This window comes from Vanacampus margaritifer, chromosome 3 (assembly GCF_051991255.1).
Source record: "Vanacampus margaritifer isolate UIUO_Vmar chromosome 3, RoL_Vmar_1.0, whole genome shotgun sequence".
NCBI classification, from domain to species: domain Eukaryota; kingdom Metazoa; phylum Chordata; class Actinopteri; order Syngnathiformes; family Syngnathidae; genus Vanacampus; species Vanacampus margaritifer.
In genome coordinates this window covers 26,484,957-26,508,899 of record NC_135434.1, presented here as the reverse complement: position 1 = coordinate 26,508,899, position 23,943 = coordinate 26,484,957, and the positions used below count along the sequence as shown (strand labels likewise).

Below are 23,943 nucleotides of genomic sequence, written 5' to 3'. Positions count from 1 at the left end.
TGTGACTACTAGTATAATACAAACCAGACACAAACGACAGCTCATCACATTTTGAAGTCAAAATAATCCCCACAAATCAAATTACAATGATTCAATGCACGGACCACAGAGAGCTTTCTTTCACCGTCATTAGTTGTATGTGGTAGTCATCACGTTATCTATTATTGATTTGGGGTATAGTGTTAAACTAGCTAAACAAGTGGGTAATTTAGGCTCAGTTGTTTGTGCTGTATGAGACAGGCTATATAATTCACAAAAGAATGACTGGAATAGAGGTTAAACAAACACGGCAATTTCACTGGATTCATAACAGTTACCTGGCTGGGGTGGAGCAGGGGACGAGAAGCGTGCGAAGTGTATGTGTGTCCCACTGCGACCGCGATCATGGCTAATAGCTTTCACGTGACAAAAAGAGAGAGCGACACCTAGGTCGGGTATACTATTATTAACTCATAAACTCCCAGCCATTTTCACGCTACCAGCTGTTTTAATGGATTTTGACAGATTTTGCAAGGCCCATGGAACATTGTGTTCTATTGCTATAAAAACCCACCAAAAGAAAGATTAGAGTCTGTATATTTCTACCTGTTTCCGTTTTGCAGCAATTAGCATCCGGATATAGCTAAGTTTCATCATTATTCACAAAAAGGTTGAAAACACTGGGAAAAAGAGTTTGTTGAACCATGGCCCTGGTTGATCTCTTATACTCTGCTGCCACATGCTGTCCGTTTTTGTCATAACTCCCTTTGCTTTAAGCGACCTCTTCAGGTCAGAAGTTGGATCAAAGGCTTCTGTATGCTCTAGCATAAAAAAAAACATTAAAAAAACGTATGAACACGTTTTTGGGAGTGCAGAAGGACAAAGTATTGAAAACATATTTATATGTTTTGGGGTTTGAATGAGTTAATGTTAGCTTCGTAACTTGATGTCCTAGTAAGTAGTTTACGCTGGGTTGCATACTGGGAGCTCTTTCACAAAGTGAACATAGCATCGTAACAGGCACTTTGAATTCCTTTTTTTTTCATCTTTCATGTAGCATTTTGTGTTACCTCAGAGTAAACAACCGTTCTGTTACAAACAAGAAAAAACACATAATCATTTTATTGGTACATTTATTAAACAGTGAGAATTATTTTGTGACATTACAATTTTCACACAGAGAGAGACGCCGTTGTTGTACTGGACTTATCTTGAAAATGAGTTAGCATCGACAGTTGTTAATTCTGTTTTTTGTGTGCAAATTTTAATATTATGAATATATCCTTCTACTGCAGACTGTAGACCCTTTTGCCTCTATCGCCTGTATTGCTCCAAAAACACTCACTGACATGCACTGGCACGTTCATTTCGGACCCGCAAGTGTCAAATGAGGATGGTGGGGATTTGCCTATGGTCCATTATATTTCAGTTCAAATCTGCAGCTAAACAGCAAGTATTTTTTTCATATCACCAATGCAAGCCAAACTTGGCCAACAATCAAAAGATACTCACAACGACACAAAAGGAAAAGCAGTGACCTTTTGAAAGACTAAAATCCTCTGGTGGTGATTTAAGAGAGGAAATAAATTCAGTAGTATTTCCTTGGGAGGTTGACTAATTGATTAACACAATCTAGCAGAACTTTGCTTGAAACACGGCTGATGGCTGCACTGCCTTGGGCTATCTGCTATACGCTTTTGAATCCAGCCTGGTGTCCGAATGAGTGCAATCCATCCTGTTTTGTCTCACATTTGTTTTTTGGGCTTGGCTGACTGCTGCTGTCAACGATTGAGTTTCCGTGGTTTGAAGCTGTGCCTCGCCTCTATCAAGGTAAATAAAGTGCATTACATGATGTTCTACTGTCATTAAGGGGAGGCAGCAAAAGCTACTTAATGGAAGAGTAAGACTGACAGAGAGAAAAAAAATGCAAGAGGGAGTGACGGATGAAGCCATTGCTGAGACTTTGCTTTTTGTTCCGATTTGCTTATATATATATATATATATATATATATATATATAAAGAAAATAAGTATAAAAGAGAAGTATGGGCTTCCCTCCTTGCCCTAAGATGGATGGATGGATGGATGGATGGATTTTGAACATTATACTTTGCATTTCAATTTTGGTCATCATTGTTTACATGGATTTTTCTAAACTTAAAGTCCGCACTCACAGGGGGGTTGCTTTATTGTTTTGCAATCTTTATTTCATCTTGCAGCACCGTGCTGTGAAATAGGAAATGCAAGGCAGCACAGAAAATGGGACTGCAGCCAGGGCAGGGATGAGCTTTTCATTAGTCTAATATTACTCCTGTGTATTGGCTGCTTCATTATGCCTGTGATTTTCTTAACAGAGAGAAAGAGATGTACCAACTCTAATATTAAATTTTTGAGTGCCATTTGAATAGCATTTAGTTAAACGATGGCAGTAGCTGCCCATTTGACATGTTCCTGTGGCTTTGGCCCAGTCCCCAGTTGAGACATGAATAGTAACCTGAATAATAAAAGCAATGAGTTCTAATTGAGTTTGTAACTGCTCGATTACTCTTTGGTTGAATAAATGGCACTTAATTTTTTTATCATGTGGTCAGTACATTTTTAGATCTATCATTAAGACGTATAACCATATAGATAAAACATTTATATGCGTAGACAGGTGGTGAAAAAAAACCCTGTGAATTCCTACCAATTAGGTAGAATAAGCAATAATAATAAGCTTGGGCCCTATGAATGCAGAGTTTGCCTCCATTTGCCTGAGTAAGTATTGGTATTTTCTTACCAAGAGGATAAAAACATTTGTCATTAGCCGCTTCACTGGTGACTGGAATCCTTGTACCTCAAAATCACCACATTTCAGGAGGCCAAAAAAGTGGCATGTTTGTTCAAACAGTAACATTGCATCAGCAAACACTTAAGATTGGTCTGTAATTTGTAAAAATAGCTCATTCAAATGTGGACTGATCAATAGTATCAATGTGTGAAAATATACCAAAGGCTCAAATAGAAGGTTTTGGGTCGACACCATCAATATATAAGGTGCTGATCATGGTTGAATATTTATAAAGGGCAAATGCTGTTGAAATTGTTGCATTGAGAAAAGCAAATACACAGGGTTGTGTCAGTAAGGGCATCCGACAAAAACTTTGGCCAAATCAAACATGCGGATCAAATATATGACTTCCATATCGAATCGGTCGAGGCCCGGGTTAACAACGACCGCCATCGGTGCTGTTGACCTTCTGGGTGCCGGTGGAAACTGGACTACTGTTGGTCAAAGAAGTGGAAGTGGGACTACATCAGGGATAAGCTCTGAGCCCCTTTTTGTTTGCTATGGTAATGGACAGGATGACAGATGAGGTTAGACAGGAATCTCCATGGACTATGATGTTTGTAGATGACATTGTGGTCTGTAGTGAGAACAGGGAACAGGTGGAGGAGAAGCTAGAGGCGTGGAGGTTTGCCCTGGAAAGGAGGGGAATGAAGGTTAGCCGTAGCAAGACGGAGTATCTGTTTGTGATTGGGAGGGACCCAAGTGGAAGAGTGAGGTTACAGGGAGAAGAAACCAAGAAGGTGGAAGAGTTTAAGTATTTAGGGTCAACAGTCCAGAGCAATGGACAGTGTGGAAAAGAAGTGATGAAGCGTATGCAGGCAGGCTGGAACGGGTGGAGAAAAGTGTTAGGTGTGATAGAAGAGTTTCAGCTAAAATGAAAGGAAAGGTTTATAAAACTGTGGTTAGACCAGCGATGTTGTTTGGTCTGTAGTATTTGCTGAAAAGAATACTCAAGTTGGCTACTGAGTATTTATTTATTTATTTTTTTTAAAATAACACATTAGGGAACAACAAACTCATATTTCAACATCCTCAGTTACTGTATGAAACAACTGAATATGGCAGTTGTGTATATACCAGAGATGTTAGAGGAGGATTTGTGATGATTAATGTATTAAATCTAAGTGTGCAATGAAAATATTATGATTGCTAAATTTCTGTAAATTATCCATCCAGCAGAACAATCAAAAACTTGCACTTTTTAGCCTAAAGCTTTTGTATTTGTATACGCTATCATTGGTACATTGCTTAAATCAGCTAAACGTTGATATATTTTCTAACAAGGCTCTGACATAATGGAGTCATTTGTTTAAAAGTTACTAAAACTATCTTTACCGTTCAGAATTTGTGACATTAGTGGCTACTGCAAATTCATGCCTCCATAGAACATGTATAGTGGTCTGTTTTGTTTATTAACAAAATGTATACAAAATAGACTTTCTCAAAAAGGGCATTTTGAAGACTCTATAACATAAGACAAGCACCTGCCTAAATACAGCAAGAGAATTTACCAGTAGGTTTAAATTACCGCAACATGTTTCTTCAGGTTTGACGTGAGTTTTTGTATGCTGAGGTCTCAGTTTGTTTTGGCAGACACAGAAGACACTGCATTATTATGTGGCTGCTCTTTCGCACGATGTGTACGCGAGACATACTTTGTCAATGAGGCCAGGGATACGTTGTAATAGATGGATGATGAGGACGGTAGGCAGTTGGAATGTTTGTTCTCTTCGGTTTAAACATCGGAGAGACTTGCCGCTACCATTTTCCAAATGCCGCCGGGGACCGCCGCTACAGTTAGTGTATGTGGTCATGTGACTGCATTGTTACGTCTGATTGGTATAAGAGAGGGAGTCATGTGATTATTGTTGCTACGTCTGATTGGTAAAACACAGTCGTAGTAGAACCACTGTCGGCATCTCTGGCAAAATCAAAGTAAATCTAATGTATGAATGGGGCGGCGGGTAACGACTCTAGTGTAGCCCAAAATAGCGGAGTAAGAGTAGCGTTTCTTCTTCACACATCTACTCAAGTAAAAGTAAAAAGTATAGTGTGGTAAAACTTCTCTTAGAAGTAAAATTTTTTCAAAAAGTTACTCAAGTAAATGTAACGGAGTAAGTCTCACTCGTTGCTACCCACCACTGGTTATACGTATATTCCCATGCTTAAAGTTGAACGTCTGCAGCGTAAACTCCCAAGCTCTCATCCCCGCTTTGTCGCTGGTTGGGCAGTTTGTCCCTCGTGTCTGTCAGTCATGTTTGCGTTTCTATTTTCATTTGTTATTTTTTAAAATGCGACCACTGATATACTTCTGTATGAATGTACTACAGGTACAGATTTTTTTTTTATGTTGCTGTGGCTTGAAAGCAAGGGAATGAGTAAGTGATAGTGAGTAGAAAAGGAGTATTAAACAATGTCATTTTTTGGAGGAGTGGCTACTACCTATGTTCAGAAGTGCGTGTGTGAGTGTGTGTGTTTGTTTATGCTGCCACGTTGGTAGAGTTGTGCGATTGTGACATGAGAGGCTTCAAAGATGCAAATATCCAATATTTCAGGATGTCATATTTGATTAGTTGCCATCGCCTTTTCTCAAGACTCGCCCAGCAATACATCTCCAGTGTCCTATATCTCTGAGCAAAAGCATTTTAGCATTGAGACAACTGCTGCACTTCAGTTACGTGGCAGTCGGATAAAATCTGATATGGCCTTTCTGCTGCTGCATTGCAAAGCATCAGATATGTATCCAATCTAGAACAACAGGAAAAAAAAGCTAATGTCAGATAAGAAAAAAATCTGGTGTGAGTGCCTTAAATTGGATAAGTTGTAAATTTGTGTGTTTTGTCATTTTAAATGCATTTTCGCAAACTTGAATCCAAAAGTCAGATTCCGGAGCTATAGACAAGTCTGTCATTTTATCAGTATATGAAAGTAATTTATATATTTTTTAAAGTTTTTTTGTTGGTAAAGCTTGGTAATATCTTTAGCTAAACCAGGCGGTTGGAGCGTACCCTGAAGTGTTGGAATTAGTTTCTTTATCATATTTTTTAACTTGCAGATAATGTAAAAAATTTCCGTTTGTTATTTTGTATTTTTGGAGCAAGGATGTATATGATATAAACATATTATCTGAGAAGAGATGGTGGAGATGTGTAATTCCTTTCTGCTCCCACACACCTAAATAAAACGATTGGTTGTTAATTCGAAAGTCAGGGTTATGCCATAGGGGAGAAATCCCACAGGGCTCCACTTGGGCTTTTATAATTTCTAATGCCTTCCACCAAGCAGTCAGGGTGGCGGAAATCATTGGGTTTTTGTTGTAATAAAGAGTAAATCTAGAAGTCTGAGGTTATTACAATCCTTCTGTTCTAGTTCCAGCCAACAGTTAGTGTCTCTGTTGGGTTGTGCCCATAGAACGATATATTGTAGCTGGTTAGCTATATAGTAGTACATAAAATTTGGTGCCTCTAGACCACCTTTGGATTTACTTTTCTGAAGAGTAGATAGACTAATCTTTGGGTTTTTTTTTATTCCAGTAAAATTTTGTAACGGCTGAGTCCAACAACTGGAACCAGTTAGCCGTAGGTTTAAATGGAATCATTGAGAAAAAAAAAAACTTTCATTTTAACGGTGGCTATTCGTCCTATTAAAGAAATAGGAAGATTATTCCAGCGTTCCAAGTCACTATGAATGTTATCCAGAAGTGGAGAAAAGTTTAAATTAATTAAATCAGTTAATTTAGGTGAGATTTTTATGCCTAAGTATTTTAAATTACCTATAGGAAATGAGTAGTGTGGGTCCTGGCTTGCAGGGTTCCATGAATTTTCTGTAATAGGTAGAAGTGTTGATTTTGTCCAGTTAATAGAATAATCTGGCAACTGTGAGAATTTAGTTATTAAGTTAAATACTTCCCCTAACGAAATCGCCGGGTTTTCTAAATAAAGTAAAATATCATCGGCATATAGATTAATTTTATGTTCTGTTGCTCCAGAGTGAATTCCTTGAATCCTTCTTTCCTGGCGTATGGCTATTGCAAGTGGCTCAATAAATATTGCAAATAATAAAGGGGATAGTGGGCATCCCTGTCTTGTGCCTCTCTGTAAAATAAAGCTCTTAGATATAATCCCATTAGTAGTAACTGTAGCTTTGGGAGAATCATATAATACTGACACCCAGTGGATAAATGATTTCCCAAAGCCAAATTTATTTAAAACAGCAAAGAGGAAGGACCAGTTAACTTTGTCGAAAGCTTTTTCTGCATCCAACGATATAATAACTGCCTTCTTATCATGCCGCTGTGACATGCTAATAAGGTTAAAGAGCCTCCTAATATTATTAGTAGAGTGACGATCTTTAATAAAGCCTGTTTGGTCGCTATGAATAATTGTCGAGATTACTGTTTCTAGTCTAGATGTGAAAGCCTTAGTAATAATTTTAATATCAGTGTTAATTAGTGAAATCGGACGGTAACTTGATGGAAGGGTGGGGTCTTTTTCTGGCTTTAATAAAAGTTTAATTGCTGCTGTATTCATGTGTGGACGTATGTAACCATTAGTTTTAATTTCTGTTGCTACTCTTAAGAATAGCGGAGCAAGCATTAACCAGTAGTGCTTAAAAAATATAGCCGGATAACCATCTGGGCCAGGTGCCTTGCCATTAGGCATACTATCTAGAGCACTGTACAACTCGTTTATAGTAAGTGGCGCCTCTAACATATCTTTATATTCAGTAGTTAACTGAGGCATATTTAAGCTACTGAGGAATGCCTCAATATGCTCAGGGTTAATTAGTTAATTAGTTAATTAGGGTTGTTAGTTTCTGAGTATAGGTCGCGATAATAGTTATAAAAAATTTGATTAATTTCTTCTGGTGATTGTGTACATTCACCAGTTGTCCCTTTGATAGCCGTTATAAGAGATTTTTCCCGATTGCGTTGAAGTTGGTTTGCAAGAAATTTACTTGATTTGTTATTATATTCAAAGTTGTTGTATCTCAATTGTTGTATTATAAACTCTGTTTTTTTAGTTAGCATATCGTCTAACTGTATTTTTGTATTTTATAAGTCAGTCCATATTTGGTCATTTGGGTTTATTGCGTACTCATCCGTCAGTTGTTTATCTTCCAAGTCATTTTCTAATTTTTGATCCTGTTTCTTTTTATAAGATGAATATGATATAATTTTACCTCTAATTACTGCTTTCCCACCTTCCCAGAGAAGAGATGGCGATCGGCCTGGAGATCATTTATTTCCAAAAAGTCTGCCCACTCTTTCCTTATAATTTTATCAAACTCTGCATCGTTTAGCAGTGAGATGTTAAAACACCATGTTGGTGGTGGTTTAAAGGTATAATCAACTTGTAGGGAAAGTGAGACTGGTGCATGGTCGCTAATAATAATAGGATGTATTTTTGTAACAGTTTTATCAGCAATAGAGTTATTTGTAAGAAAATAATCAATTCTTGAAGCGGAAAAGAAGGTAAATTCCTTCTTATTTGGGTTTTTAAGTCTCCAGCTGTCGACGAGGCCAAAATCATCCATATATTCCCCTATTACTTTAGTAGATTGTAATCGCCTTATACATGTTGTGTTATTAGAACGGTCTATTAATGGATTTAAGACTGTGTTAAAGTCTCCTCCAATAATAATAGTAGAGTTCGCTGCTAAATCAAACAGCTGAGAGAAAAAATCATGGAAAAAGGCCGAATCATCATTATTAGGGGCATATAAATTGCCAAATGTATACATACCTGCCAACTACTACGGTTTTGCCGTAATGAGTACGGTTTTCTTGAACCCATTACGGTGTTACGGTTGCATTACAAAAACTACGGTTTTCCCCTTGAAAAAAAAAAAATTAAAATCGTAAATAAAGAATGAAAAACATTCCACCACGAGATCGCGAAGTACAGACGCTCCCCAACATACGAACGAGTTCCGTTCCGAGCGGTCGTTCGTAAGTTGCTTCAGCGCTATATTTTGTATTATAATTTATGTTTAAAGCCTATATAAGTATATTGAAGGTTTATATAAGTATGTTTAAGGCTTGTATACAAATAAACGGCATTGGTTTGTACTGAAAAAAACTTTTAATAAAATAGAGAGAATACGTACAGTACAGTGCAATGTTAGAGAGAGAACGAGAGACACTTAATGGAAGAACACGTCGGAAGAAGTTGAGGGTCGAGGAGAAGAAGATGCGGGTTGGCGAGTATCTCCCTTGGAGGATTTATTCGAAACTGGCCGAAAGAAGCGATCCAACGACGACTGCACAGCTTCCTTTTTTTTCTTCATAAATGACGCGGTAGCACTGTGTGGCATCATTTATTTGATTTGCAACCTTTGGGCAAGGTTCGATGTTTGGGTCTTGCTGCTCGAAGAGTGCGAGGGCTTTATCTATCAGCGAAAACCCCTCCGCCAACAGTTTCGCCTCGAATTTCTTCACGGGGGGAAGTGTTTCTTCCTCCTCCTCCTCGACACGTTGCAGAGCCTCCAATGAGCTCTCACAGCGCCAAGCGGCGGTATTAGCGGCGGAAAGAAGCACTACGCGCAATACAAAATCTTAACTTACAGCATCTCTTTACGGACATTTTTCGACATGTACTGTACGCGCAGACATGTTCGTATGTACCGTTGTTCGTAACTCGAAAGTTCGTAAGTAGGGGAGCGTCTGTACCATTTCAAACAAAGGCTATCGGTACTGCCAGTCGTCTGCGCATGCGCGAGGTTTATTTTTAGCTCAATTGGCTCAATTAGAGCACTGCAATTGTTTAATCGGCAGCGAGAAGGAACCGAGATATAGGTGCTTTGAATAGATTATGGAATCTACCGGAGAAAAAGTGCAGAAAATTGTGAAACCGAAACGGAAATTACAGTGCTTTCGTGAAGAATATTCCAAAGCTTTCCCTGGAGTAATCATCAGATCGAGAAAAGGTGAAAATTATGCGAACTGCACACTGTGTAGACAAGACTTTTCTGTGGGTCATGGAGGAATTAGCGACGTTAATGACCACGTGGGAACGAAAAAACACAAATCAAATGCCAATGACAGTAATTCCAGCGGCAAAATCTCCACTTTTTTTGTCGCCCCAACCGATTCTTTGGACGTCATAAATGCCGAAGTGTTATTTACTGAAGCGATCATTGAACATGGTGTTCCAATCGCTATGGCCGACCACATGGGACCGCTTTTCAGGAGAATGTTTCCCGATTCTAAGATCGCTAAAAAATATGGTTGTGGGAGAACGAAAACTTCGAACATCATTCAGTGCCTTGGTGAAGAATCATCACAAAGCATCGTCGATGTCATCAAATCTTCGCCTTTTAGCATGTCTACTGATGGAAGTACAGACTACGACGATGTAAAACTTTATCCAATTTGTGTACGATACTTCGATAACCAAACAGGAAAAGTTCTGTCAGTGCTTCTTTCGTTGAGAGAATGCAACACGGCATCGACGGGCGAGAACATTTTTAAGATTATTGAAAAAGAAATGAACTCGAACAACATTCCCTGGGATAATTTAGTGTGTTTTGCTGCCGACAACGCCGCTGTTATGCTTGGATCCAAGAAAGGAGTCGCGTCCTTCATCACAGAAAAATCTCCGTCAGCATACATCGCAGGTAATTGACTATGCAATTTATTCAAAATTATTATTATTTCTTATCTATGTGCCTATTACGAAAACGCTGCAAGCTGATTAATTTATGGTATCAAATATATCACTTGAAAATACAATTTTCCATAGTTTCTTTTCAATTTTTGCAATTAATTTGCAGGTTGTTCCTGTCATCTCATCCACTTGGCTGTTCAGAGAGGGGCGAAGCAATTGCCAGTGAAGCTAGATGATCTGCTTGTGGACGTGTTCTACTACTTGGAGAAGAGCAGCAAACGCAAGCAGGCACTCCGACAGTTCCAAGAAGAGGAAGGTCTACCCAAGGCCAAGATCCTGAAGCATGTGTCAACAAGATGGCTGTCCCTGGAGCATTGCTTGGACCGACTCCTTCAGCAGTGGACGGCTCTCATCAAGTTCTTTGAGGCGGAGGTGGGTCATGAGAAGAAGTCCAGCATGCCATCCAGCAGAGGAAGAAAGAGGCCCTACACTCCTGATGTGAAGAAGTCGGAGGAGAAGAAAAGGAAGCTTGACACGGCCGCTCCTCAGGCAACAGATGAGAAAGCAGACTCCTCCAAGACCTTCGACTTGGCCAGGTACATGTTCAAGGAGAAGGAAATGGCGGACAAGTCTAAGAAGGTGAAGGAGAAGAAGAAAGAAGATGACACCAAAACCAGCAGCAGCAAAGCCAGCCTTATCCTCACCAAGATGAGTGACAAGAACACTTTGTTGTATGCCCATTTCTTGATGGCAGTCTTGCCAATCTTCAACGAGACCAACACCTTCCTCCAAAAAGATGAACCCTGCGTGCATCTCTTGCACCATGTGCTCTCGACTCAGTTCAGGAAGCTCATCATGCGCTTAATGAAGCCATAGGTCATCATCGCTGCCAGTGACATCACAAAGGTGAACTTTAAGGACCGGGCCAACCAGAAGGACGACGAGGATCTCTTCATCGGAACCAACTGCAGGGACTATGTGGCTGAACATGCAAAGGAATGTGACCTCACCACTTTCTTTTCCAGTGTCAGGGCATTCTACAGCAGCACATGCAGCTACATGATCAGGGCATTTCCCTTTGGGGATGAAGTTCTGGTGAATGCCCGGATTCTGGATATCAGCTACAGGCAGGACTGCAAGTTCCGCCAGGTGAGATTCTTTGCTGAGAGGTACCCTCACCTCCTGACCAAGGATGACAAGAGGAGTCCGGAAGAGGAGTTCCTCGTATACCAGTGCGATCCACTCACCCCTGCCGTCACAGAAGCTGAGCGAGTGGACACAGCGTGGAACGAGCTCTCTAAACTCAAGGACCCAGCCACTGGCAAGGCCAAGTTTGGAGCCCTCTTCAAAGTGGCCAAGTCTGTGTTGGTGATTTATCACAGCAACGCAGACTGTGAACGGATCTTCAGTCATGTCAACAAGAACAAGACGGAGTTCCGGGCAAGTCTATCGACCAAAGTGCTTGGCAGCCTGATGACGAGGAAAATGATGATGACATCATCTGGATACAAGTGCCACAGTGTGACCCATTCGAAAGACCAGTTGAAAAAATCAAAACGATGCACAATGGAGAACAAATAATGCTTAGGCTGTAGCTTGTATAACATGGAGAACATTTGGATATCATTCATTTATGAGGGTTTTCTATGACTTTGTTATATTAAATAAATTGTTGAGCTTTAAAGAACTTTCTTTTGATTATTTCCATCAGTACAGTTAAGGTAAATTGACAGTAAACATGAGGTTGTGATTGTGAAAAAAATGTAAAATTTGTTACTTCTTAGCTGCATTTTAAGCCCTGAAAATGCTAAAAATCCTTTGGCTTCAGGGGGGCTTCACCCCCCTGAACCCCCCACCGGACGTCGACATGCGGCCCCTGGACCCTAGCTACTAGGCTTTTTCACTTTCAAAAGTTGGCAGGTATGTGTATATATTTTATTAAATATAGTTACCTGAATAATAATGTATCGGCCCTCTGGGTCTGTTATTGTATTATTTAGAGTAAAGAGTAAATTCTTATGTATGAGTATACAGACTCCTCTTTGTCTGCTGTTATAAGGGGCAGAGTATGCTTGGCTAAAATTCTTATCAATAAGTAATTTTTCTTCAGAATTTTGTAGGTGGGTTTCTTGCAGGAGGCAAATATCTGCTTTTAATTTTAAGAGATGGTCTAAAGTTTTTATTCTTTTTGCCTGTGAGCGAGCGCCACAAACATTCCAGGAAACCAGAACTAATTTATGCATACAAACAATATAGCTCAGTCCTGTGTATATATCTGCATAGGCCATTTGTTAATACTGGCATGTTATAGGATAGAATCAAAGTAGTTAGGTGATTTATATAATTTGTGTAAAATATGAGGAAATGTGTAAGTAAATATAACAGTGAAAAAACGGGTAGGGATGTGAAAGTGAAGGAAGTTAGTGGGGAATTAAACAACATTAAAATACACCAGTAACTGGTAACCCAAGCGAGATTTTTTTTGTTTAAATCTACTTTTAGATATAGTTATGTATTATTGTTATATTTATAATATAGCCTAAACATAATGAGTATTCATATTTTAGGTTTTATAACCACATATACAGTATATGTATATGTATATGTATACATCTAATAATCAAACAAAGTTTAGTTCCATCAATGCCAATTAGAACAGCCAGGGAGTGGAGTTGGGGTTCCGGAATAGTTGGCCATCGATGTATAGTTTATCAACGAACATCATAGTCCGTTTACCCTCCTGCCTATTTTGTTTCATTATAGGAAACAGTACCTTTCGCTCATTAATCTCTCTAGGGAATTGGTCATTCATTCCAAATGAGGTCCCTTTAAGCTCCCGTCCTTTACTTTTAACAAATACTTTCTGTTTAAAATGCTCAAATTTGGCGATAATAGGACGGGGTCTGTTGCCCCTAGGAGCTCCAAGCCGATGTACCCGGTGAAAGGAGATGTTATTTACCGTCTCCTGAGGAATTTTTAACGACGTCGTCATAAATTTTTTGATCTCAACCTCTGGATTGTCAGAGGTATTCTCGGATATACCTAAGAATATTAAATTATCCTGCATGCTACGAGATTGAACATCCAGAATAGTTTCTTTTAGCATTTTATTTTCCTTTTTAATGGTTTCTAACTCGGCTGAAACAGTCACGAGTGTAGAGTGTATCTCGGCATTGTCGCGTTGGAGATCACTTACTTGTTGGCTGAAGAATTCCATATTTACCTTTAATCCTTTGACGTCCTTGCAGATTAGGGAGAGGACCTCTAATTTTTTATTTATGGACTCCAGCATACTGACCGAGACCTCCGTAGTGGTTAGGTCGTCCGTGTCCGTCGCTGAGTCATTCTTTCTCTTTTTAGAGGGTTTCTTCGACGGTTTCTCGACGGAAGAGTCCTCCATCGCGCAGTTGTAAAAATAACCGTCAATGAAGCGTTCGAGGTCCTCCACGTTGGGTGGTATTCCAAATCTGTCGGATGAAAGAGAAAAGAGAAAAGCCAAGATATATGATGGTTAAACTCAAATTAGTTTAGCATAATAGAGCTAGTTCTATCTTAGCAGCAGGGCGCTGCCATGTTGGGGTTTCCCGGTCTCGCTGTAGGTCTCGCGATAATCACAGCATCTCGCGCATGCGTCTCTCTATGTGTGCATTGCTAATTGGAGCATTCCTTTGCTCTCGCTATCCTTTGCTCCCGCTATGTTTGGGCCTTTTTGAATGAACCACAACATGCTTTCAACCAACATTTTGGCAGTATGGATTCATATTGATTTTATGCAAATCCAGTAACCTTGCAAGCTTAGCTCAGATAATACTGCAATCCCAAGAATGTTCTGACTTTGGTGATAGTTTCAGGTGACAGCTGGGGAAAAAAAAAAAAAAAAAAAAAAGTTTCAGGTGACAGCTGTGTAAAAAAAATTTAAAAAAACTTTGGAAAATTAATCATGGCGAGCATCACCTTGACGTGGTTAAGTCACTTTTACTTTTAGAGCAACCTTGCGATTATTTTTTTCTCTTTTGATCGACCTTTGCATTTAAGCACATACTGCGGAATTCATTACTTCCTGCGGTAGTGCATACCATTTCAAAGTGTCACATATTCACGTTAGGCCAATGCATATCCTTTACCTGCACTTCAGGACAACGTTTATCAGAAAGCATCGATGTTGAGATGAATACATTGCTTTCTGCATCTTAAACAGTGGTTATGTGTTTGGACACTGGCCATCAATCGTCAAGGCATGCAGAAACACTGCTAGTTATACTGTATGCAAGGAAACACTGGCTTTGTGGTAAATGTGCATATGAACGCACAAGCTTGTAGGAATAATGATTCTGTCCAAATACAATTATTTTTGGTTTCACTCAAGAAAGTTGTGAAACAATTTAAATAAATAAAAAAAATCGTAACATTCCAAGATTTGAATTAATTATTTGACTGAGAAGTAAAAAAATGCTGAATTGACAGTCCATCCTTCAATATGCATGGAAAGAGTTATTAATACTGTTTGCTTAATCTCAGCAGGAAAAAAGCCTGCAATACAGTTGATGTACATATGTTAATGTAACAATGTGCTGGGTTTCATTGTTGTAGAAATATATAGAATGTAAAAACAAATAATACATTTTGAAAGACCCAGAAAGTCATGCTGGACGATCATTTACTTTTTAATGATAAATTTAAGATGATTGTGTTATTTTATGGTATAATGAATGAGCTCCTTGTCTGCAGGATTGTAGCAATTACATTTCAAAGAAGAAGGATTAGTCAAATAAGATACATGGAAGCAAAGTAATGTTTCAAATTTCGAAACACTGATTATTTCTGAGTATTTGTTGGAAGAATTTTCAGTGAGACGGATTAAAAAGAGTTGATGGAGCAGAAGAAATTAACCCTTTGGGCCTAATTAACATTTCCTAGATTAGCATAACATTTTCCACTGAGATGACGCCTCCAATTTGGTACTTTTTTTTCCAGCAACACTTCAAAGCAGTATTGGCTTGAAAATATCCCAAGTCTCCCAATTTATCTGTACAGATGCGACGGCAAACCACTGCTGGTGATGGGCGGAAGTGGGGGGCAATGGTGACATGGGTGTCAGAATAAACTGCACTAGCAGATTATTACTTGAAAGGCACTGACTCAGGAGCATGTGCTACCCTTATCCATCAATTGCTGTTCAAACCAAAGAGTTAATATTACAGATTTCATCATTTATGTTGAGGTCAGCAGGTGGTATGTGTTTCTTGCATCGTCTATTGAATTTGGACAGTTCAAAGTGATCTGGTTTCGCTTCTTCATCAAATTATACTGCAAACGGGGGGATTAATGACACACGCTATAGGAAATGCTTTTTATCTTGTGTAACTCTTGCATTGTCTTTTAGGAACAGATATTGATAGGTAGTGTTCTATAACTAAATGTTGGCTTTTTGTGGGATTTTTTTTACAACAAGATGGGTTTAAAAAGTCATTAAATGTAGCATCAAAGATAAATTGGCAACAGTAACCAATAACCTGCTTGTAATGAATAAAAAAAAAACTATATAGAATGTCTTGGGTAAATTACAACATATACAAATTATATCATGCAAACTAAATGTCATGGCATGGTATTATGTACTCAACTATATGAACACACAACCCACTGTTGGAATCTATCCACAACTCGAACGAGACATTTTTCAACAATGTTGATTGCTGTCTCCTGCCAGACTGAAAATACTTCTGAGAACTGTCAAGCATAGGGCCCGACGATATGCATTTTTTGGTAAAGATACCGATAACGATTTTTGGCAAAAAAAATACAGATTACCGATTAATCTGTCGATTGCATAAAATTACCCCTCATCAACCTCCTCAATTCTTTTTCAATGGGTGTCACTTACGCACAAACTTTCGCTATTAAGATTCTCTGCTTTGAATGACAAGTCCATAATATCCGTCCGTCCGTCTTCTTCCGCTTATCTGGGGTCGGGTCGCGGGGGCAGCAGCTTTAGCAGGGAAGCCCAGACTTCCCTCTCCCCAGCCACTTCAGACAGCTCATCCGACGGGACCCCAAGGCGTTCCCAGGACAGCCGAGAGACATAGTGTCTCCAGTGTGTCCTGGGTCGTCCCCGGGGCCTCCTGCCGGTAGGACATGCCCGGAACACCTCCCCAGGGAGGCGTCCAGGAGGCATCCGAACCAGATGCCCGAGCCACCTCAACTGGTTTCTCTCAACGTGGAGGAGCAGCGACTCGACGCTCATTACGGCCGCTTGTATCCGGGATCTTGTTCTTTCGGTCACGACCCACAGCTCGTGACCATAGGTGAGGGCAGGAACGTAGATCGACCGGTAAATCGAGAGCTTTGCCTTTCGGCTCAGCTCCTTCTTCACCACAACAGACCGATACAGCGTCCGCATCACTGCAGACGCTGCACCGATCCGCCTGTCGATCTCCCGCTCTAACCTACCCTCACTCGTGAACAAGACCCCAAGACACTTGAACTCCTCCACTTGGGGCAGGACCTCCTCCCCGACCCGGAGAGGACACCCCACCCTTTTCCGACTGAGGACCATGGTCTCGGATTTGGAGGTGCTGATCCTCATCCCAACCGCTTCACACTCGGCTGCGAACCGCTCCAGTGAGAGCTGGAGGTCACGGCTTGAAGAAGCCAACAGCACCACATCATCTGCAAAAAGCAGAGATGCAATGCTGAGGCCACCAAACTGGACCCCCTCAACGCCTCGGCTACGCCTAGAAATTCTGTCCATAAAAGTTATGAACACAATCGGTGACAAAGGGCAACCTTGGCGGAGTCCAACCCTCACAGGAAACAAATTCGACTTACTGCCGGCAATGCGGACCAGACTCTGACATTGGTCGTACAGGGACCGAATAGCCCGTATCAGGGGGCTCGGTAACCCATACTCCCGAAGCACCCCCCACAGAACTCCCCGAGGGACACGGTCAAACGCCTTCTCCAAGTCCGCAAAGCACATGTGGACTGGTTGGGCGAATTCCCACGCACCCTCGAGGACCCTGCTGAGGGTGTAGAGCTGGTCTACTGTTCCACGGCCGGGACGAAAACCACACTGCTCCTCCTGGATCCGAGATTCGACCTCCCGGCGGACCCTCCTCTCCAGAACCCCTGAATAGACCTTACCTGGGAGGCTGAGGAGTGTGATCCCTCTAAAGTTGGAACACACCCTCCGGGGAACCACCACCCCGGTCTGCCAATCCAGAGGCACCGTCCCCGATGTCCACGCGATGCTGCAGAGACGTGTCAACCACGACAGCCCCACAACATCCAGAGCCTTTAGGAACTCCAGGCAGATCTCATCCACCCCCGAGGCCCTGCCACCGAGAAGCTTTCCAACCACCTCGGCGACTTCGACCCCAGAGATAGGGGAGCCCACCTCAGAGTCCCCAGATCCTGCTTCCTCAAAGGAAGGCGTGTTGGTGGAATTGAGGAGGTCTTCGAAGTACTCTCCCCACCGGTTCACGACGTTCCGAGTCGAGGTCAACAGCACCCCGTCTCCACTATACACAGTGTTAACGGTGCACTGCTTTCCTCTCCTGAGACGTCGTATGGTGGACCAGAATTTCCTCGAACCCGTCCGGAAGTCGTTTTCCATGGCCTCACCGAACTCTTCCCATGTCCGAGTTTTTGCCTCAGCGACCGCCAATGCCGCATTCCGCTTGGCCAGCCGGTACCCGTCAGCAGCCTCCGGAGTCCCACAGGCCAAAAAGGCCCGATAGGACTCCTTCTTCAGCTTGACGGCATCCCTTACCGCTGGTGTCCACCACCGGGTTCGAGGATTGCCGCCACGACAGGCACCAACCACCTTACGGCCACAGCTCCGATCGGCCGCCTCAACAATTGAAGCGCGGAACATGGTCCACTCGGACTCAATGTCCCCCGCCTCCCCCGGGACAATGGAGAAGCTCTGCCGGAGATGGGCGTTGAAACTCTTTCTGACAGGGGGTTCTGCCAGGCGTTCCCAGCAGACCCTCACAGTACGTTTGGGCCTGCCTGGTCGGACCGGCATCTTACCCCGCCATCGGAGCCAACACACCACCAGGTGGTGATCAGTTGACAGCTCCGCCCCTCTCTTAACCCGAGTGTCCAACACATACGGCCGCAAGTCCGATGACACGACTACAAAGTCGATCATCGAACTACGGCCTAGGGTGTCCTGGTGCCAGGTGCACATATGGACACTCTTGTGCTTGAACATGGTGTTCGTTATGGACAGTCCGTGGCGAGCACAGAAGTCCAATAACAAAACACCACTCGGGTTTCGATCGGGGGGGCCATTCCTCCCAATCACGCCCCTCCAGGTCTCACTGTCATTACCCACGTGAGCGTTGAAGTCCCCCAGTAGAACGAGGGAGTCCCCAGGGGGTGCGCTCTCCAGCACACCCTCCAAGGACTCCAGAAAGGGTGGGTACTCTGAGCTGCTGTTCGGTGCATAAGCACAAACAACAGTCATGACCCGTCCCCCCACCCGAAGGCGGAGGGAGGCTACCCTCTCATTCACCGGGGTAAACCCCAACGTACAGGCGGCTAGCTGGGGGGCAATGAGTATGCCCACACCTGCTCTGCGCCTCTCACCGTGGGCAACTCCAGAGTGGAAGAGGGTCCAGCCCCTCTCGAGAGGATTGGTACCAGAACCCAAGCCGTGTGTGGAGGTGAGTCCGACTATATCTAGTCGGAACTTCTCAGCCTCGCACATCAGCTCGAGCTCCTTCCCTGTCAGAGAGGTGACATTCCATGTCCCCAGAGCTAGCTTCAGTAGCTGGGGGTCAGACCGCCAAGGCCCCCGCCTTTGGCTGCCACCCAACTCACTGCCACCCGACCCCTTTGGCCCCTTCCACCGGTGGTGAGCCCATGGGAAGGGTGCCCGGCCGGTCCCCATAGGTATAGGCCCGGCCACCAGACGCTCGCCTTCGAGCCCCACCTCCAGGCCTAGCTCCAGAGGGGGGCCCCGGTGACCCGCGTCCGGGCAAGGGAAACGAAGATCCAAGGTTTGTATTCATCATTGGGGTCGTTTGAGCCATGCTTTGTCTGGTCCCTCACCTAGGACCTGTTTGCCTTGGGTGGTCCTACCAGGGGCATGAAGCCCTGGACAACATAGCTCCCAGGCTCCTTGGGACACGCAAACCCCTCCACCACGATAAGGTGATGACTCACGGAGGGGGTCCATAATGGTACCTAGGTCCATAATATGACCTTACCCAAATTTTTTAGGTTATTGTATAGATTTATGTTTCAATAATAAAATCATTGACCAATTAAGCTTTTCTTTTTCATATATATATATTTTTAATCTTGTGATATTTTCACAAGTCTTGGGACTTACTGGGCTAACCTGGGATATTTCATTCCATGCCATGTGGAAATGTGTGTTAACTTATTGGCCGATGTTTGAAGGCCAATAATCAGTTGGTTATAATCGGCGGCCGATTAATTGGTCGAGCCCTAATTGGCAAACTGTACTTTTCACATGTCAGACAAGAATGCATATCATTCTTTTTAATGCTAAACTGCTGGGTAATTCCACGTAGGGCTTGGCGATATGGCCCAAAATTCATATCATGGTATCAATTGCATCCCTTCATGGTAACAGTATATGTAACGATATAGAATTCATATAAAAAAAAATATTTTAAAGTAATAACAATTTAATAAAATATAATTTTCTGGATAGTTTTAATTATATAATTCATTAGAGAAGCTAAATCCATAAAAATAAATAACAGAGATGAAACAAATCTTAATTAGGATAGTATTTATCATGCAAATCTCAATTCAGAATTCCAAGTTAGCACTACTTGGTGCAAAAAACAAACAAACAAACAAACAGCGGACATGTTAAAAAAAGAGAAAAAGAGTTTTCAGTTTAGTTTTCTATAATTCATTCAAATATCTGTGACCATGGATTATTTAGCCTTTACATAGTCTGTTTTCAATCATAGTAAAAAATTAAATTAAATTAATCAGGTCTCAAACATCAAAATTAACACTCAGCATTCAAATGACAAATAACATTGCGGATTCATTGGATTGGATATGCTATTGGAGATGCTAGTGTTTTATGGCTTTTTTTTTTACCCTAAATTTCTTTTATCAATATTGTTGCTGAAGCAATGAAAATTCCTCCAAAGTGTGACTAATAATAAAGGTTTATACACTTTACTATATTTATTATGTTACTGTAATACACTCCTCTAAGCTGAAGTATGCGGAGACGTTCCTTCAGACTTCATGTTTCCGGCGTGACTGTGTCTCGTTCCTCACGGCTCATTTTTACTTGAGTTGTTTATCACGCTGCCTAATATATATTGCTGTTTAAAGTCGCTTACTGTGACTAGTGTACTGTTGCCACAAAAACACTTATTTTGGGGATTTGCGATTGCATTTCGATAGCTTAGTGATTAGCAATTAGCACAGCTTCGCCATCTTTACTACTTGCCTGCTCTCCGTTAACGATACTCAGATTAGTGAAGCTTTTTTGCTCTCTATGAAAATTGTAGCAGTTTTAGTTTTTAGCATTTTTGTGAAAAAGAGACGTGGCCACCTTTTTTGAAATCTTATTTCGCAGGTACTACAGAGTCAATCTTAACAAAACAGATATTGCTGAAAACGGAAGTCAACAAGGATTCCAAATCTACAGTTATTTAAAAGATTGGTGCATTTCATAGTAACTTTTTGATCTTTTGTTTTAGTTGATCTTGAAATTGACCTTGTGGATCACTTCACAACATTTTTTCATGAAATGTAATCTCTCACATATTCATATTCGCAAACGAGCACGTCTCCACCTGTTGACTAGAAGCACCTGTGGCTAAACCCAAACAGTTTTGGAATTTTTACTTTGTGGACCTGGATTCTCCAACCGTATTTGTACGTTGCAACCAGCATCTTTGTGTGTATTTTGCTTAATTTTTTCTTTCTTTCTTTCTTTCATTTTTCTTTCTTTCTTTCTTTCGAAAGAAGCATCTTGGGGAAAGGACAAAAAAATGTTCAAAGAACACATAATTTAAATCACTTAAGCAGAAGTAAAATAAACATTAGAAAAACATTTCTATCAATTTTAGATAGCTCTTGTCTTTCCTACATGGAATGTTGTCATCTGCGAGGTTAATTAACTTTTTTTTTATTTTTACGTCTAAATAACGCATAGTTGGCTGGATTCAAGATCATTATTAATTTCAAGCTTTTGGTCTGTCCTTGGCTAGATTTAGTGCTGCAAATTGTGGTTTGCTGTCAATCAGCAGCACAAACACACCACCCATTAACTGGAATAATCAATCATCTGATTTCTAAAGGAAATCATTCCATCTAAAAAATATTGCTCGCATAATCGCCCCTTGTGCTCCATTTGCTAAATTTGATTTTACATGTGACCCATTCATTATAAGGCTCGGAAGAGTGCGGTTTTCTGCTGTTGAGTTTGGGAAATATTAAACTAATGTAGAGCAAAAGTGTTAGATGTGGACATTTTCTGCATATGTTTTGGATACAATCAAGCATTAATGTAGTTTGACAAAACATTACATCACAAGCACTGAGTTAATGTTTGTATCCTTTGATCCCTTGGAGTGATTTCCTCAAGTGCATGTAAAAAGACCTTCAAGCAAATGTTTAGAATGTTGGGTGCACCTGACATACAAGCCAACCAGTAGAGAAACAGTAGAGAAATTATAGCTACTATTTCGGTTCTGGAAAAAAATCCATTAAATAATCACCAAGATCAATCCACATGTTTGCATTTTTTATGTCTGCATTGGAAGCAGCGAAGGGTGATGGATGATTTTTAGCCTCTGGGTTCAAATTATGCTGTTTCTCCAAATTGACTAGTCAATATTTTCTCAGCAGTTACTGTTCGTTATCTGTGGCTTTACATGGCGTCCAGGAACACTATGATAGAAACATTTGTGGCGGCCGTGGCTCAGGAGGTAGAGCCGGTTGATTAGTAACCGGAGGGTCTGTTGTTTAAACTCAGCTCTCTCCAAGTCATGTGTCGTCGTGTCTTTGGGCAAGACACTTCACTCACATTATTGCCACTCACATTGGTGTATAGCAGATGCCAATGTTTGGTGGTGGTCGGAAAGGCCGTAGGCGCACACTGGCAGCCACACTTTCGTCAGTCTGCCGCAGGGCCAGCACAGTGTGAATGTGTGAGTGTATTAATAATGTACCCATTGTGAAAAGTCTTTGAGTGTACTTAAAAGTGCTATATAAATCTAATGCATTATTATTAATTCACATACATCCTGAAGTATACATTAATCCCTTTTTTTCTCCAGTTTATTTGTTTCTCATTTATTCAGGCACCTTTCATTGGCAGCTACGGGTCCTAATGTCGTCCACTGAGAAGAACATACATATGGAAAGTTTTCTATGAGCTCATCACTTAACAGAAAAGGGGAAAAGCAAATATACACTTTCATGTTAGCACTATACTGTAAAAAAATATACTTGAAAAGACCTAGTGAAGTTTTTTCACTCAGAAATTCTGCATACATTTTACAAGGAGAGTTTTGAGTACATTTGTCTAGTTTATTAAAAAAAAAAAAAAGAGAAAAAAAAGTTAGGGAACATACATATGAGGAACATACCGACAATATTCAGGTTGGGGAACATCCACTCTACCACCTGAGCAATGTCGCTCCTGCTGTGTGTTAGTAAATTGCTGGTGTCAGGTGGGATCCTCGTACCTCAAAGAGCATTTTGGTCTCATTTTGGACACAGCAGCAGCAGGTAGAATGGCTATCTCCCAAGCTTGAGTCATGAGTGTGTCCCTCAAAAAGTGTAAGAGTAACCTTTTGAAAATTAATTTTAAAATGTACTCAATACTCTCATTGTAAAATCTACTTAGAATTTCTGAGTGAAAAAACTTTTTTCAAGTAACTATCACTTCCTATTTATTTTTATTTGTTTTACAGTGATGAGTGAGACGGGTACACATGCATTATTTCATTGTTGGCAGCAAGCAAAAAAACAAACATCTTTGACGTCTGTTTTCAGTGATGTAAAAAGTAATATGAGTATATATTTCTGCTAAGTCTGTTAAGATGATACATTGGGGGAAGGTCATAATGTAAATTAACAACTAACCAGATAGAATAAATGTTTTAAAATATTCGAAATGTACACATTTCTTGATGTTCATGGGGGCCGGTGTTTTAAATCATTGTCAAAAATGTGCATAATTTAAAGACTAAATACCGGCAAATGCTGGGTGACATAATCGCTAGTCTTCGCACAAACACTCAACACAATTTTTGCATCTTGATAACGACATTGGCAGTGATTATTGAATCAGATTCAGAATCAGACTAAAGATTTGCTTTTTTTCAATGCTTGCCCTCTAGTAATTGGAGGTAGTACAAACTACAAAACATGCCTATTGACTATCCTCAAAATCACTGTTTACATTAATCCCCTCATGGAGGTGCTACTGCAGCATCAGGTCACATGAATGCGGCTCACAAACAGTGTTTTCCTTATCTGTGATTCTAACAGATGCAACTGTTCAAAT

General features: G+C 41.0%; 2 protein-coding genes across 4 annotated transcripts in view; both read left to right on the top strand.

Annotated features, from left to right (window-relative positions):
- Positions 1-23,943, top strand: part of unc5db (unc-5 netrin receptor Db) — a 309,582-nt gene that overhangs the window by 35,105 nt on the left and 250,534 nt on the right. The window lies entirely within an intron of this gene.
- Positions 8,544-11,609, top strand: LOC144048327 (uncharacterized). Its single transcript, XM_077560177.1, has 2 exons — positions 8,544-10,425; positions 10,582-11,609. The coding sequence occupies exons 1-2, from the start codon at positions 9,621-9,623 to the stop codon at positions 11,289-11,291; spliced, it is 1,515 nt and encodes a 504-aa protein (XP_077416303.1). The 5' UTR covers positions 8,544-9,620; the 3' UTR covers positions 11,292-11,609.